Source organism: Cupressus sempervirens, chromosome 9, assembly GCF_028749045.1.
Source record: "Cupressus sempervirens isolate cs-2001-9-10 chromosome 9, ASM2874904v1, whole genome shotgun sequence".
Classification (NCBI taxonomy): Eukaryota; Viridiplantae; Streptophyta; class Pinopsida; order Cupressales; family Cupressaceae; genus Cupressus; species Cupressus sempervirens.
In genome coordinates this window covers 618,749,521-618,766,158 of record NC_143126.1, presented here as the reverse complement: position 1 = coordinate 618,766,158, position 16,638 = coordinate 618,749,521, and the positions used below count along the sequence as shown (strand labels likewise).

Genomic DNA, 16,638 nt, shown 5'->3' with positions numbered 1-16,638 from the left:
AAAAAAATCTTAAGAGGACATCATTGCAGTTTTATACATAATTAGTTCATCAAAAATAAATTCCGCACAGCAACATATTCTTAACAGCATGAGCACAAAACCCCATATTTATTTGTAAGAACCCACATAGTTAAACTCATATTTTGTCTATTTCGAAGAACATAAATAAAGACAAATGCTACTTAGATGACAGGTTTATATCTCTTTGCTTGAGAAATATAAATCTCTTCAACTGGAAACTGTTAAAGCATGATTCTTACTTACAATTTTTTATAAAAAAATTCATATTATTTAATTACAAAGTGCAATGTCTACAGGACTTTAAATTACATGGTGAAAAACAATGAAAAATCTGATTGAAGATGTCAGAGCAATTAAAAACAATGAAGAATCTGATTGAAGGTGTCAGAGCAATTCTATCATTGACTCACTACAACAATTAGCTAATAAACAAACAACAATTAGCTAAATGATAAATAGAGATTCTAGTAATGATTACAATTGCATGCAACTGATTAAACATAGAAGAAACAAGACGGTATTATTAGTTTAAAATTAAAAATCTTAAAAGGACATTGCTGCAGGAGGACAAAAACCCATATTTATTTGTAAGAATCCATACAGTTAAACTCATAGTTTGTCTATTTTAATGAACAGAAACAACGAGAAATATGAATCTCTTCAAATGGAAACAGTTAAGCATGATTCTTCAGTAGGGTCAGAACAGCAGCTTTATCTGGCAGTGCAGGGATTGCACCCTTTTCTGTTGTGGCTATGGCACCGGCACCATTTGCAAGTAGCAGTACATCCTTCAGTCTCCTCTCATCCTGTCATGCAATTAAATTCATTAGCTAAGCAAAATATCAATGATGAGACATGCTAGTCTTTCAGCCTCTGATAAAGATAATCACAGTTCACTCTAACATATGGTGAACAATATAATTTGATTAATAAAAACAAGGATTTTGAAAGGTCTGGAGCTTCCTGACAGTAACTCAGACAGGATAAACTTCAAACAAACATGGTTTTAATAAATGATGCCAGATAGAATATTCTTTCTTTTTGTAAAGATTGGTTAGAAATTAATAAAGCATTGAAATTCTTAAAATATAGACATAAAAAATCCTACCATTCTTGTTAAAATGTACAATATACATATTTATTAGTCTGTAGTTGTAATGGTCATGAAGAAAATGTACAGTGGCATCATGAGGACTAGAGTTACCTCAAGCAATGAAAAATCTTTGACCAACTCTGTAAGAAATGCTCCAACATATGCATCACCAGCACCAGTTGAATCAACTGTGTCTACTGCAAATCCATTTATTTTCCCCCGAAAGTCCTACATTGAGGAATGATCAACAAATAGCTAAATGATTATCATAAACATTGTAGCAAGAAAATATAGTAACATCAAGAATCAAGGGGTAAAGATCAACAACAATTATAGTTCATTCTTCATTGGTAAGACAGAAAAATCCTTTTTGTCTTACGTCTCTCTGTCAATGTCCACATGATACTGTCTATCATTAAAAAATAGTAGCAACAACATGAATGCATCAAAAGCAGATATGATAAAGCATCATTTGTATTCCATAGCTTGTAAATCTAATTAAAAAAGAAGTGAATGAGATCAAAGTAGGTGCTTGATATCTGTTTGGCTCAGGGTATCTTCTCTTCCTAAGAAAGTGTGTTATTTGTAAAAAACAGAGCATGATATGTTATTAGAGGTACTAACCTTGGAGTAATATCTGCAACCTCTTTCTCCCTCAGTCACAAGTAGTAACTTAAGTCCGGGGCGCAATAGGGTCTCAATTACTTCATCTTTTTGATAGTCTCCTCCATCTGTAAGGAATGCTACTTCATCATCGCTGACCTGTGGAGACAAAAGTCCAATGATTAAAATGCGTAAGAGGCAGAGGCAAAAAATTAGAAAATTTTCAATGTAAGAGATTAAATGGTTGTAGCATTTTCTTTTCTAATGTATCGAATCAATTAATTTATAAGGATGCCCAGGGCAATATTAAAAGAACTAGTACCTTAATCACATCAGCCTCATCCCAGATACTGAAAATGGCGTCTCGAGCTTCCGAAGGAGATGACCATAATGGTAATCTCACATTAGGATCATATGATAAGAGAGCACCTGCCTGTTTTGCCAATTTCATGGCTGCAAAATGGGCTGTTCTACATGGCTCTGTTATCAAACTTATGGATCCATAATGAAAAATCTTGGCCTACATACAAAACAAAACCAGAGTGTGTAAGAGAACCATTTCTGAGTAGCAATTAATTACCTAATAATTAAGAGGTCGAACCCACACAAGGAAGCACATACCAAGCCCATGCAAACTTGTTAACCCATTATTTCTATAAGAAGAATGTAAATGAATTTAAAATGATAATTACATTACTAATGACATGATACCCAGCATCTAAACTAATGAATTTTTAAGTCGTATGAGAGTAATCTGAATTCTATATTCTCTGTGTATGGGTACTAAGAAGACAAAATTATTTCTGTCAGTTATAAGATTCCCTGGTTTTACTATAATGATATGTTCTATGTTTACATCCGTAATGCGTCCCCGTTTTCATCTCCTAGCTAAGGATAGTTTCACATTTCAGCTACATGCAAGGTATGATTTCGCATAGTGAGGTTGATTTCCCTTGTTGGGTGCACATGATTTCATTAGAGGAATACTTTTCAAGAGCATATGAGGCATATTGTTTTAGAAAGTTTATTAAGAGGTTGCCTAACAAGAAGATCTTGCAATTTAATAATGTTTGGTTTGGTTTGTTATGGAGACTTCACCATAGCCAAAAAGGTGCAGGTATAGATCACTTAAAATTTTAACAAGAGCTAAGAGAATAGGTGACTTTCAGTTGGACACACCTCATAGAGAAGCTCTGGTGAAGCAGCACCCTAAATGCAATAAAGGACAACAAAAACACCTTGAAAATACAGAATTATGATTCTGATTTCTTCAGATTGATCAGCAGCCCTTTTAATCACATGGGGTTTGCATTGCGGACACTCAAGAGTGGATTGATAAGCATGAGGTTTTTGACTAGCTATGTGGAGAGATTCAATTTTATATGGCAGCCATGTTGAAGGTGAAACCCAACGGTTAGTGAGTCTCTGGACTTCACATATTCCCGATAATGCTCTTGTATCTGGCTATAAAAGAATGCTGATTATTGTATTGTAATGTGTGGAGAGTGTTATCTCTAGATCAGTGATTGATAATATTATTGCCCTGTTTCAAGAGTGGATTGCAAACTTTGTGTTGTTCTTTTGAATCTCTATTTTAATTTGCTGTTTGATATTTGAACAATTGGTCAAGTTGTGCTCAATCGTGTTCAGCACAAGAGATTCAAAGTTGAGTGGAAGCAATGGCGTTTGAAAAAGAAGAGATCGAAAAATTTAATGGTTGCAACTATGAGTCGTGGGAGATACAAATAAATAACTATTTGTATGTAGAAGATTTGTGGTGACCATTGCATGGTAAAGAAAAGAAACCAGCAGCGATGTTGGATGAGGATTGGGATGTCTTAGACCAAAAAGCCTTGGAAGTGATTCGGTTGCACTTATCTCCAATCTTAGCATTCATCTATGAAAAGAAACCAGCAGCGATGTTGGATGAAGATTGGGATATCTTAGACCGAAAAGGGCTTAGAAATGATTTGGTTGCACTTATCTCCAACCCTAGCATTCAATATATCCAATGCAACAACTACTGTTTCTTTGATGTGTACATTAAATAAGCTACATGGAAAGTCTTCAGTCTTGAATGATGAAGTTGAGGGATCTGTCATAGAGGGTCATGCTAAGTGGAAGCTGTTTTACACAGAATGTAAAAGAACATGTTGAAGAGGTCATTTCTGAAGTTTTGTTGGTAAAGACAATATGGAGATCAATTGGGTGAACCAAGCTTGAAGCTCGACTATGTCTTGGAAAGACATGATAAAAGAATAAAAACTACGCTGAAAAGAGCCAACTGTGATGGAAAGGTTTGGAAAGCAAGGCCTGCAAAAAGGCATAAAGGTGTTTATTTGGGGGCAATAAGAGAGCATCTGCCGTGTGAGTATAGTGACGTGGCAAGAATACTTTGAATTGATGCAGATGGCAAGAATAGTTTCAAGGGTTTGGGATTTATTTTTTAAGGGAAAATAGTTATAAGTTTAGTCAATTATGACTTGAAGAAGATCCATTGCAGCAAGTGATAAATTTTAATAACTGTCATGTTGAGGAGGATGCCTTAATCGATTCTAATGCTAAAGGGATTTGGTGGAGGAAAGGATATAATCATGTCCATTGTTAGAACCAATAAAATTGGTTTCCTTTCACATTGGAGACATCATGTAAATACTGCTTTATTGTGTGCATAAGTCTCTCTTAGAACTATTGGAATTGGCTCTGTGCTTCTTTAAAAAAAAAACTCTATGAGGAAGGAGATCGCAAAGAAACAGCAGGATGGTGAAAGTAATAAGAAATCAATTGCTAACACCAACAGATGGGCCAGACATTGGATTAAGTTTAAAACAAATGATAAAGATTCAAAAAGAATCGGCAAAATAATTGTTTTTATGCACAGACTTCTTAAGAGGGGATAGCAATACAAATCTTCCTACACATAATTTCCTGTGGGAGAAGCAGAACGGAGGAGAAAGTACATTTGGGGGATTGACTTCCAAGGAGAATATCATTATGATTATTTAGATTGCTTCCAGATGCTGCAGATTGTAATTGCAAATCTTGGTTCAGCAATAAGAGATCACATTAGTCACATTGATTGGGAATTAATTACTATTTAAATACTATGTGTATATTTAACACATTGTTCCAAGAATCACGGTCATTCAGCCAAACAATTTTCCAAACAATTTTTTATGAATTGGTGGATAGAATGAGCAATAAAAGGTTTATGAAATAAGTTGCTCACTAAATTTCAAGGAATTTTCAAATTTGTTGATTCGTGACTGATTCGATTCTGATTTATGACTGATTCATGATTCGATTCAGCCTTGCCGGATCCGAAATTCCGATTCTTGTTACTTTGATTTAACATGACTAACATTTACTAACTAAAAAAAATAACCCAAAAAAAAAGCATTTCTCAAAATCTCAAATAAAATGAAGGCAAATTAAAGAATGGTAGGTTAACAAATAAAGTTGACCTAAAACCTTGACAGTCGCCAAAGAGTAAATAGTATTTTATCTTTTCTTTTTCTAATTCTTTTATTAGAGAGTAAACACTATTGATCTTATAGTCATTTCAGAGGCATGAGAAAGTGTCTTTCGAATCTTAAATCTGTCAACTATTTTCTTCTTCTAAATCAACCAAAGTAAACCTATCTCCTTCACATACCCAGATTCTTCATGCTCTTCAAATGGAAAAAAGAACAATAATGTGTTCATCATTAATATTATTGGCATTGAATTTTACTACAAAACCTGGAGAATGCTATTAAATAGATATCTGATTCAGAGTTTCAAGTCATTTTTAAAAAAAACTGGTGTGGACAATTCGTATCTTGATTAACCCTACTGTGATAATCTCTCTCTCTTAGAAAAATAATAATAAAAATGATATCAACGAATTAGACTTTGCATACCTGTTGGATCAGATCTTTATCAAGCTCGGCCTCAGTCAACAGCATATCAGCACTTGGATTACGATAGAACATGAACTCTCGTTCACCATCATTTCGCAATGTTACAAATGCAAGTGCTGTTCTAGCATGGCTATCAAACAGAAAACCCTTGTCATTTACACCATTTTCCTTTAAAATGTCAGCCAGCATATGCCCAAATTCATCATCACCAACCTGCCAAAAATGAAATTGGCTCAGCTGTATTCCTTGCAAACAGGTGGAAATGGAGATTAAATTATGTAATGTAGGTACACTACCTTGCCAATGAATGCTGCATGACCTCCAAGCCTAGCAATCCCTACAGCAACATTTGCTGGTGCACCTCCTGGGGCCTTCTTAAAGGCTGGTGCTTCAGCCAAAGAAACACCAGAGACTGTTGGAACAAAATCAATGAGCATTTCCCCAAAGCAAACTATCAAATCAGGATGCTGCGCAGGATTGCTTCCATTATCCAGATCTGTGATATAGTACATAAAAGAATAAGATTCAATGCACACCCATTACCATTTTAGAGCATGAAGAATTCTGAAAATCTATAAAATAGACCTTGCGAGAAAGAAATTTATTCAAAGAATGGTTTCCCAATGACAAAACCAGGACATTTATAAATTTGAAGCGGTTGATCTTTCATATTATTAAAGAACAACCCATGCAAATTGAAGATAAAAAATTATATCGCCAGCCCAAATATGAGATCCATGCAATTTGTTCTTAGTTTCTTACCGATACAGAAAATCTCAATGGAAGGCAATGAACAATCAAATCAATTAAAATGGGTGCACAAAATCCTTACCATTTTGAAGAGCTGCCATTCTGATGCGCCGAAAATAAACTCTATAAAGATCTAAAAAATCGAACTTTTTCCCTTGATTGCAGATTTTAGTAGCTAATAAACCCTGTAATCTCTAAAACCTTCTCAATATTGCTATGATACAGTGCAAATAAATCCGATATGACTGTTGTTGGATCAATCTTGCTGTTTATAATGAAATAGCCAAGGCGTTCTTATAGTTTTCTTGCCAGTTTATGAGCTTGAACTCGTCTAACATGGATAAGCATTGCAAATGTGGATAAGTCTTTATCCAGCATGTTTTAATGCATGGCCACCCCCCAAAAGCAGGGATTTTTTAAAATTCCAAAGTTCGATTTCTTTTAAATCCAAATATAGCAATGAAATCAAATCGTTTTTATCATTACCAAATACAATGCTTTGACATATTTCATTGAATTTCGATTTTCAAATCATTTCGCAAATTTCAATAATTTTATAGAGTGTAAGTATACGTAGATATTTAAAATAAAAGTAAAATCCGAATGGATAATCTCATTTTGAATGATTTTTTAATAATACTTTATTTTATTTATAATATTTGTGATTTATTTATTTAAAGCAGTTGTTTTGCTAATTTCAAGAAATATTTTACGATGATATTAGAGATGAGAAGTGTTAAAGGTTAAATTTTAAATAATTTACAATAAATTTTGAACATAAAAGTATTTTTTCAAGAAATATTTTACTATGTATTAGATCTAGATCACGAGTGTTAAAGATTAAATTTTAAATAATTAATCATAAATTTTGAACATAAAAGTATTTAAGAATTATTTATGTTTTTGAAATAAAAAGCGACCAAAACTAGGGGGTCGGCCCTTAAAAGCAAAAAGCTAGTAACTAGCACATTACCAGCAATGTCTATCAGCAAGCAAAAAAACTATCTAACACATCGAAGCCAGAGAGTCTTCAGCTAGAAACTTAATAGCAAAATACTAGGAACAACTAAACTAAAAAGTCCAGAAGATCTAATACTACGAAAGTTCAACCAAATAACTGTTGGCAAAACAGGCCAACACCAAGTCTTAATTACAACTGGATACTAGCAAAACCAAAAACAACAGATAAACATAAAAGTTTTGGATCTGAGGATCCTATTATTAAATTTCTTTTTTTTCCTTCCCCTTTGCAGCTAGCAGAATCCGAGACCAGTCATCAGCAAGGAATTTGAAGAGCAGTTTATGGTCCTCCATATCCATTCCAGAATACTCCTTTTCCTATGCTGGGAGTTGGAGGGTAGTGGCCGCAGCGTGGGTGACTTTGAGGTTAAATTTAGAGAAGGTAAAGAACCCTTCCTCTAAAATTTTAACCCTCTTTTCCAGTTTGGCATACTGCTCCACCTGCTCCTCGATCACTTCCTTGGTTTCCATTTCCATCTTCCTTGTTTCCTCCTTGGTGTTCTAGACCTAAATTTTATCCTGTAAAACCTTAGGGTTAGTAAAAACCTTAGAATTTTCCTTGGTCAGGGATGAAATGGTTATGGGGGAGGTATCCATTTTACTGCTTTCTTCACAGAAGGTTATGGGCTGGAGGGAAAAGCTAGCAGACACATGTGTAACCTTCATGGTATCAACATTACCAGTAGAAACCTGAGTCTGTCCATTATCAACAGAATTATCTTCTGAGTTTATACTTCTTTCCACCTCCTCCTTACCTCCTTCTTCTTCCTCCTCCCTTTCTTCTTTATTATTTTCTGAGTTTTCCTCCTCAACCTCCTCCACCCTGAATCTATTGAATTTTTGTTTATGCCTTGTCTAGGATTGGGCAAGTCTTCCAGATCTCCTCCTTGCCTTACCTCTGGCCTCCTTTGAATCCTCTTGATCCACCTCTACAGGTTAATCAACTTTTATTTTCTTATTACCCTTTTGCTCCACAGCCATATCAATTTTTTTCTTTTTCTTATTTTCTCTACAAGGGGAGGAGCGAGGGGTGTGAATTTTTGTACCACTACTAGTTTTGGGGTGAATTATGGTGGTGGCGCTAGTTGTCAACCACTACCACCCTTGGGGGACACAGGGCAAGGTGCAACTGGTAGAGGTAGAAAATTAGGCCTTGATGGATTATGGTATAGTTTTGCCCTCTACTTCTCTTTTCCCTAATATCTGCAACCATATCCTCAAGAGAATGTAGAAGATAAAATAGGATAGAAATGAAATCCCTATTTCTAAAATGATTTAACAAAAGGAAATGGTAGTAGTAACATACACCGAACCTACCTTTCAGATATCTCATGAGAACCAAGCACACATTGTCCCATGGGGTTGGCAGCTTGTCCCTTTTAAACCCTCCTCTGTATCGAACTGGCTCCTCATCTTCTGCAAAGAAATTATTCATGCTAGCCTCGTCAACAGTTTTAGTGACCTTTTTCCATTTTTTCCCCCTCATGGAAAGGCCAGTCACCATGGCAATCACTTCCTTAGTCACTTGGAAGGTGATACCATTAATGGTGACCTTTCTCTCATTCCATCCATTGACAAATTGGAGGGTGCAATTCTCGGCGTACCCTGCCATCGACTACATATAGGGCAAAAAACCCCCTTCTTTCAGCAGAAACTAGGTGGCCATCCTATCTTTGAAATTCTCAATCTTCGTGGGCTTCAGCTTATTCAGGTCCCCACCCACCTCAATTTTGCCAATTTTTGTCTCCCCTTCTTTAGTAATGAGCATTTGAACTTCCTCTTCTGTGATATCTCTACAACTACTATTCGCCTTAAGCCCGTTAACACTAAACCAAAAAAAATTTCAGACCTGTGCTTGATAAGTTTCAAAATCCCATGCGAAATTATTATGAGATTCATGATTACATAGCATCATAATATTCACACCCCAAAAATCTCTGACAGTCTGATAAATGATATCCTTTGTACTTTTAAATGGGGTGTAATTTGAACTCTGCGATGTGTTTCCATAATTATGAAATGACATCCCTTTTAATTTGCATTCACTCCTTATTTTGTTTGTACGACCATGTCTCCTCATTCCCAATAGAGCTTTGTTAAATTTAGCAGACATCGTCACAAAATTGCCAACTTTGGTCCTAACTCTAAATTTAATAATCATCATTGAATAATATTTCTGCCTCTTTCCTTGGTTATCAATGACAAAATATCATCATTGAGATCAGCCATATCCCTCTAGCACATGATTTCCATGGTTTTAAACCCCTCAGCAGCCGTTGTGTTTGCCACCTTATTCCCCTCCCTGTAAATGTGTTGCAGTGGACACTTTCCATTCCTTCTAACATTTTCTTAATATCTATTATGATATTTTGAATATTCCATCCTAGTTGTGCGGCTCCCTTGACCATATCAATGATTAACTTGGAGTCTCCCTCAATTGTTATTTCCTTAATTTGCATTTCCCTAATCAGCTGAAGGTCCCACAATAATGGCATTACTTCTGCTAGATTATTGCTTCTATTTTCCAACATAGACCATGATGCAGGAGTATCTTGCATCCAAAATAAAGAGGAGGCATGTTGAATGTAAAATTTAAAAAAAAATAAAATAAAATAAAAAATATAAATTTTAAAATTTTTTAAAAAAATTGTGGAGGAGAGAGAAAGTGACAAAAATTAGAGAAAAAAAAATAAATTTAAAAAAAGGAAAAGAGAAATTTCTATTTTCGAGGTGCATAGGTGGCATAATAGAAAAAAATAAAATAAAAATGGTTGTCATTCCATTTATCGAGGTGTGTGGGTAGAATTCTAGACAGTTATGGATATTGTAGAAAGTTGTGGATATTGTAGAAGGTTATGGAAGTTGTAGAAGGTTGTGGATATTGTGTAGGTGGAATTCCAGAAGGTTGTGGATAAGTCATGTATTGGGTGGTAAGTGCATATTTAAGTAAGGCATATGAGCATTTCTAAAAAAGCTCGAGAAGTAGAAGCTAGAAGGCGTGAAGACTTCAAAGTGTGAAAGCTCCAAGGGTGTAGCTCTTCAAGTAGAAGTTCTTGGTGAAGCTCTTGGTGTGAAGACTCTTATTTGGGATTTCTCTTATGTTGAAGAATTTGTAAACTTCTTTTTGAAGAAGACATATCTATGATATCATCTTGTGGGTGTTGTAAGGATTTTCAAGTATAATAAAATTTCTTGTGAAGCATTTTTTATTTCTCTTGGTCTCCATATTGTTGCACTCTTGGTTATGAGTTGGTAGGGTGGTGTGGCCCTTCATCAAGTGGTATCAGAGCAGGAGTTCCTAAGTGTACAAGTAGATCACCGAAGTGTGAGGCAGTTTGTACCAAGACCTTGGTTGGGTGAAGTTTATCAGAGCGAGAATTCCTGAGTGTGTGGACAAATCACCGAACGTGAGGCAGTTTACACCAGGATTTGCAAAGAAGGTTGATCTTGTGGCTGATTGATCTTTTAGATTAATGGATTTGTTGCTTAGGGTTTGCTAAATTTTTGGAAGATGCCTCCAAGAAGATTGGACCCTAAGGAAAATGATGACCTTAGTGAACCTATAGAAGAAAGAATCTTAGAGAAGATAAGAGCAGAGCTCAAATCAAAGATTGCATTGATGAAGAGTGACATGATGGCTGAAATTGTGAGTGCTTTGGGTGGTGTACCTAGGCTTGTGGGTATTGAAGACAGATATGACAAAGTTGCCGAAGACTTTGAAGCTACTACTAAGGATAGAAGTGATCATGAGGAGAGACCTACTAGAATTAGGGCTAGTCAGTTTGCAAGACTTGGATCTTAGTTGAAGCTGAAGCATAAGATGGAGGTTTCTAATTTTTCAGGTACTTTGAATCTTGAAGACTTGATTGATTGGATTGTTAAATTAGAGGAATACTTTGAGCTTAAGGGTATTGAAGATCCACTGAGAGTAAGGTTGGCACAAACTAAGTTGAAGGGACATGCTGCTCTTTGGTGGAAGGAACTGCAAAGAGACAGAGAAGAGGAAGGTGAAATGAAGATCACTAGATGGAAATTGATGGTGACTAAGTTAAAGGAAAAGTTCATTCCTGCTGATTATGAACTTGAATTGTTTAAGAGGTTGCAGAATCTGAAACAGAAGGATATGACTATGAAGGATTACACTGAGGAGTTCTACAAGTTGACTATTCGGTTTGGGCACAGAGAATTATCAAAGGAGAAGGTAGCACGGTACATTAATGGTTTGAGATTCAATATTCAGGATGAGGTTGGTATGCTGAATATTTCCACAATTAAGGATGCTTATCAATATGCTTTGAGAGCAGAGGAGAAGCTAAAGAGGAAGAATCAAGGTAGTTCTTGAGGGAAGGAGAAGCAGGATAGTTTGGTACAAGCTAAACCAAAATCAGAAGGTGAACCAAAACCTATTGAACAAAGACGAAGGACAGGTGGAGGTGTATTCAGAGGTAATTGTTTCAAGTGTGGTCAAGAAGGGCATAGATCTTTTGAATGTTCTATTGGTAGGACAACTACTATTGTGAATGAGGTTGAAGTCCAAGAAATTCAGCTTGAGGAAGGAGAAATTTTGTTGGCTCCGCGAGTACTAATGGGTAAGAAGACATTGGATTCTTGTTAGAGGACTAGTTTGTTCAAAACTTGTTGTAAGTCTAGTGGGAAAGTTTGTAGGGTGATTATAGATGGTGGTAGTATTGATAACCTTGTTGCTGAGGAGATGGTTCAAAAACTTGGTTTGTAGAGATTGAGACATCATTGTCCTTATAGGATTGGCTGGTTGCAAGTTGAGCATGCTTTGGAAGTGAGGGAGCAATGCCTTGTTGATTTTCAGATTGGGTAGTATAAGGATCAAGTATTGTGTGATATTGTGGATATGAATAGTTGTCATGTGTTACTTGGTAGACCTTGGCATTATGATTGCAGGGCTATGCATGATTGTGTTAGAAATGTGTTTACTATTGAGAAAGGTGGTAGGAAGTTTTCCTTGATTCCTTTGCAGAATGAAGCGCTCGATAGGAGAAACCTAAGTATTGGCAGTTGAGTTGAGTTGGCAGATTTTGAGAAGATTGAAAATCAGCATGGGAAGCAGACCTATGGAACACCTATGGTGGATGTGAAGGAGAAGAAGAAAAACAAGGGAAAGAGTGTGCAAGTTGAAGATTTGGAGGACATATATGTGAAGAACCAGTTTGAGATTTATGTGTTGAATCTCGAAAGATGCTCTTCCAGTTACTAGAACATCTTTTCGGACCTGGGGAGTTTGATGCAGGAGCATCTTGCATCCAAAATAAAGGAGAGGCATGTTGAATGTAAAAATTAAAAAATAAATAAATAAATAAATTTGTGGAGTAGAAAGAAAGTGACAAAAATTAGAGGAAATAAATAAATAAAGAAAAAGAGAAATTTCCATTTTCGAGGTGCATAGGTGGCATAATAGAAAAAAATAAAATAAAAATGGTTGTCATTCCATTTATCGAGGTGTGTGGGTAGAATTCTAGAAAGTTATGGATATTGTAGAAAGTTGTGGATATTGTAGAAGGTTATGGAAGTTGTAGAAGGTTGTGGATATTGTGTAGGTGGAATTCTAGAAGGTTGTGGATAGTCATGTATTGGGTGGTAAGTGCCTATTTAAGCAAGGCATATGAGCATTTCTAAAAAAGCTCGAGAAGTAGAAGCTAGAAGGCATGAAGACTTCAAGGTGTGAAAGCTCTAAGGGTGTAGCTCTTCAAGAAGAAATTCTTGGTGAAGCTCTTGGTGTGAAGACTCTTATTTGGGATTTCTCTTATGTTGAAGAATTTGTAAACTTCTTTTTGAAGAAGACATATCTATGATATCATCTTGTGGGTGTTGTAAGGATTTTCAAGTATAATAAAATTGCTTGTGAAGCATTTTTTATTTCTCTTGGTCTCCCTATTGTTGCACTCTTGGTTATGAGTTGGTAGGGTGGTGTGGCCCTTCATCAAGTGGTATTAGAGCATACCTTCATCAGACCAACAACATATCACCATTCATGTCCCGCAACACTCCTCTCACTACTCCTATTCCTCCTTTGGTAGCACCATCAAAATTCAGTTTAAAATGTGAGAGGGTGGGTGGTCTCCATTTCATTTTCTATCTCTTCATCATTTTTTAGTCATCAAAGAGGGAAAAATCCTCATAACAGCCCCATTTTTCAACCATTAGTCCTTCTTGTCTACTTGGTTCCTCCTTTGGCATCCTACATCTAGCCACTCTTAAATTCTCCTTCAACAATTTCTCCATTATTTCAAAGACCACCTCCATTGGTTTATTCTCCTCCCTAAATATTATGTTATTTCTTTCTTTCCATATGTGTCAGCACACATATGGTGGAACCATCTTCCATAGCAAATTCAATCTAGGGTGAGCAAAGGGATAGCTCCAATTCTCCACAAATTGTCCCAAATTGTCATTCATAACCCAATTTAATCCAAATCTCTCCCAGACCCTACTCCATATCTCAAAGGCAAACTAGCATTCCAAAAAAAGGTGAGTTATGGTTTCTTCCTTTTCCTTGCAGAGACAGCAACAGTTAGTAATATCAAATCCTCTTTTTTTCAAATTGTCCAGTGTTAAAATTTTGCCATGTTGAGTTGTCCACCAAAAGAAATTAATTTTAGGAATTAGGTTACTAATCCAAACCTTACTCCACAATTGCAGGCAGGGATCCTTGCTAAATAAGTGTATGTAAGCTGACTTAATAATGAAACTACCACTTGGAGTTAAATCCCAAGCCGTGGTATCCTCCTAGAAAAGCATAGGGATTCTCTGTTCCCCAATCAATTATTTATGTTATTTGAAGGGTTGATTTAATTTATAAAATTTATAAAATTATTATTATATTATTTTAATTTATGGAGAATATATTGTAGTTTTATTTTACTTTTGTTAACATGTGTTGAATAAAGAGGTGTTTTTTATATTTTTATAATAAATGCATTGGATTCACTCACCATTTGAATATAATTTATTATATTTTTATATAATATTATAATTAATTAGAAAATCATTAATATTTATTACAAAAATATTATAATTAGATTTTAATTTATTATTTTAAAAGTATTATGTGAGGACAATAAGAGGGGAGCTAATAACATGATTTCCTCAACAAAAATTGTTGTCTTTAACTTTTAAATATGACAATCATTTCCCCTTTTAGAATATTTTTATTTAGTAATAAACATTATATCACTATCTAATAATAAATATCAATATGAATACGAAAATCATTTATTTTTCTTTCTACAAAAGTTTTCAAAAGTTCTAATGTGTTTGACCAAAATAAGATAAATACACTATAATGCCTAAACTTTTTTAAAGGGGAAGAACTTGGAAAGATATCATATATTAAAAATATTATTATAATTAATTATTATTAATATAATATTTTAAAAGGGATTTACAAACATTAATCATAGTTCAAATGATTGAGAGTAAAAAAAAACTCAAAAATCAACCAATCCTAAATATTCTATATCTCCATACGTTTAGAGGCCTATTTAATAAAATGATTTCCACCTTGTTTTGTTCTTGAGTGGACATGACAAAAGTCAAGAAAATTCAAGGAACTAAATAGTCTAAAATTTTGATCAACCACTATGGTCAAATGCTAATTTGTTCCCTTCACTTGCCTCTTATTCAACATACCAATGACAATTTGTGAGTCAAAATCATAGATGATGATTCTCTAACCAAGAGTGCAACCTTTCTCTAAAGAAAGGATAATAACATAGACTTCCATAAGATTTTTAGTATGTTGACCTTTATACATAGAGAAAATAAATTGGACAACCCAAGAATTATCTCTACCAACTCCACTAATCTTAACACACCCATGATTACCTCTAGAAGAACCATCCATATTTATCTTCAAGTGAAGGGGGTGACCAATAGCCATCCAACTTGACCTTGCACTTGGTCTTTTGAGCCCTAGCATTAGGGGTCCTCAAACTATAATCATCAAGAACCAACCTCTTGTCATGTCCCCTTTTCAAATAATTAAAAAATAATAATCTTTGCTAAGGCAGGCAGGCCCAAGAAAGTGAAGTTTCGGAAAAAGGGGGTTAATCTTTGGAAAATGTTGGACTAATAAATGAAAATTATTATTAAAATATGTTTCATTCAACTCTCTTGGACGTGAGTTACAGTTATGCCCTCTTTTAAGGGGTTTGGAGGCATTTTGGGCTCATCCCATAACTTGATTTTTTGCTCATTCTTTGTTATTCTTCAGAGGCTGCCAAACCTGTGGAGAAGGAGACCCAAGAACGGGAGTTTGTAGGTTTCCAGGGAGACCCAAGAATGAGAGTTTGCAGGTTTCCAGGAAGGCTAAGGATGGGATTTTGAAGCCATTCCATGTGCATGATCATACAGAGTTTGCCTTTGTGCTGAACAGTTCAGATTTGTGGGTTTTCGGGGTTGTTTTTTGTATGAGTTTGGTGTTTTCAGTTGAGCATTTCATATCAGTTTGGGTTGCTTCTATATTTCAGACTTTAAGGTGTTAAAATAGAGCTGAATATATGTATTGGGATGTGATTAAACTTCTGAGATAGATTATTAGTGTTTTTGGGGTGTTTTCGAGCATTTTTGTGTTAATTTCAGGAGCCCGATGAGCATAGTTTTTGTCCTACATTTGAGAATTGTTGTGTAAAGGCTATATGGATCTAGAAATGTCATTTTTTAGGCTGTTATGCTGCTGAAATTTCTGTAAAAATTTCCATTTTCAGATTTATTAATAATAGGTGAAGCTGTGAAGCTTTTGGCACCATTTCTGGCATACCCGATTTGGGGTTTCTTGAGAAATTTGGAGGATCTTTGTGATATTAGTTGTTTGATCTTAAAGATTTGATTAAAGGTTGGGAATATCATAAAAAATCAGAAAAGGGACATTTCAGTGGTATCAGAGCCATGATCTTGCCAGCCTGAGGGTTTGTAGAAGCTTCCATGTCAGTTTTGACAACTACCCAGATCTTGCATGTTATAATTTGGTGGTTGCATGTTGCTTCTAATCAGTTGCATGTCAAAATATATGGTTGCATGATAATTCTAATCATTTTCATGTTAGTTCTTGGTGAATTTGGTGGTTGTAGAAGTTTGCATGTCAGTTTTCACAACTACCCAGATCTTGCATGTTAGTTTTGACAACTACCCAGATCTTGCATGTTATAATTTGGTGGTTGCATGTTGCTTCTAATCAATTGCATGTCCAAATCTATGGTTGCATGCTAATTCTAATCA

The 16,638-nt window shown here is 35.2% G+C and overlaps 1 protein-coding gene across 1 annotated transcript; it reads right to left on the bottom strand.

Annotated features, from left to right (window-relative positions):
• Positions 1 to 527: 527 nt before the first annotated feature.
• Positions 528 to 6,682, bottom strand: LOC149540226 (putative fructokinase-5). The gene is made up of 7 exons (XM_089801372.1): positions 6,452 to 6,682; positions 5,916 to 6,115; positions 5,620 to 5,832; positions 2,040 to 2,237; positions 1,739 to 1,876; positions 1,226 to 1,342; positions 528 to 827 (listed from the first exon to the last, which is right to left on the bottom strand). Exons 1-7 carry the CDS (start codon positions 6,468 to 6,470, stop codon positions 696 to 698), a joined length of 1,017 nt encoding a protein of 338 aa, XP_089657498.1. The 5' UTR covers positions 6,471 to 6,682; the 3' UTR covers positions 528 to 695.
• Positions 6,683 to 16,638: the final 9,956 nt, after the last annotated feature.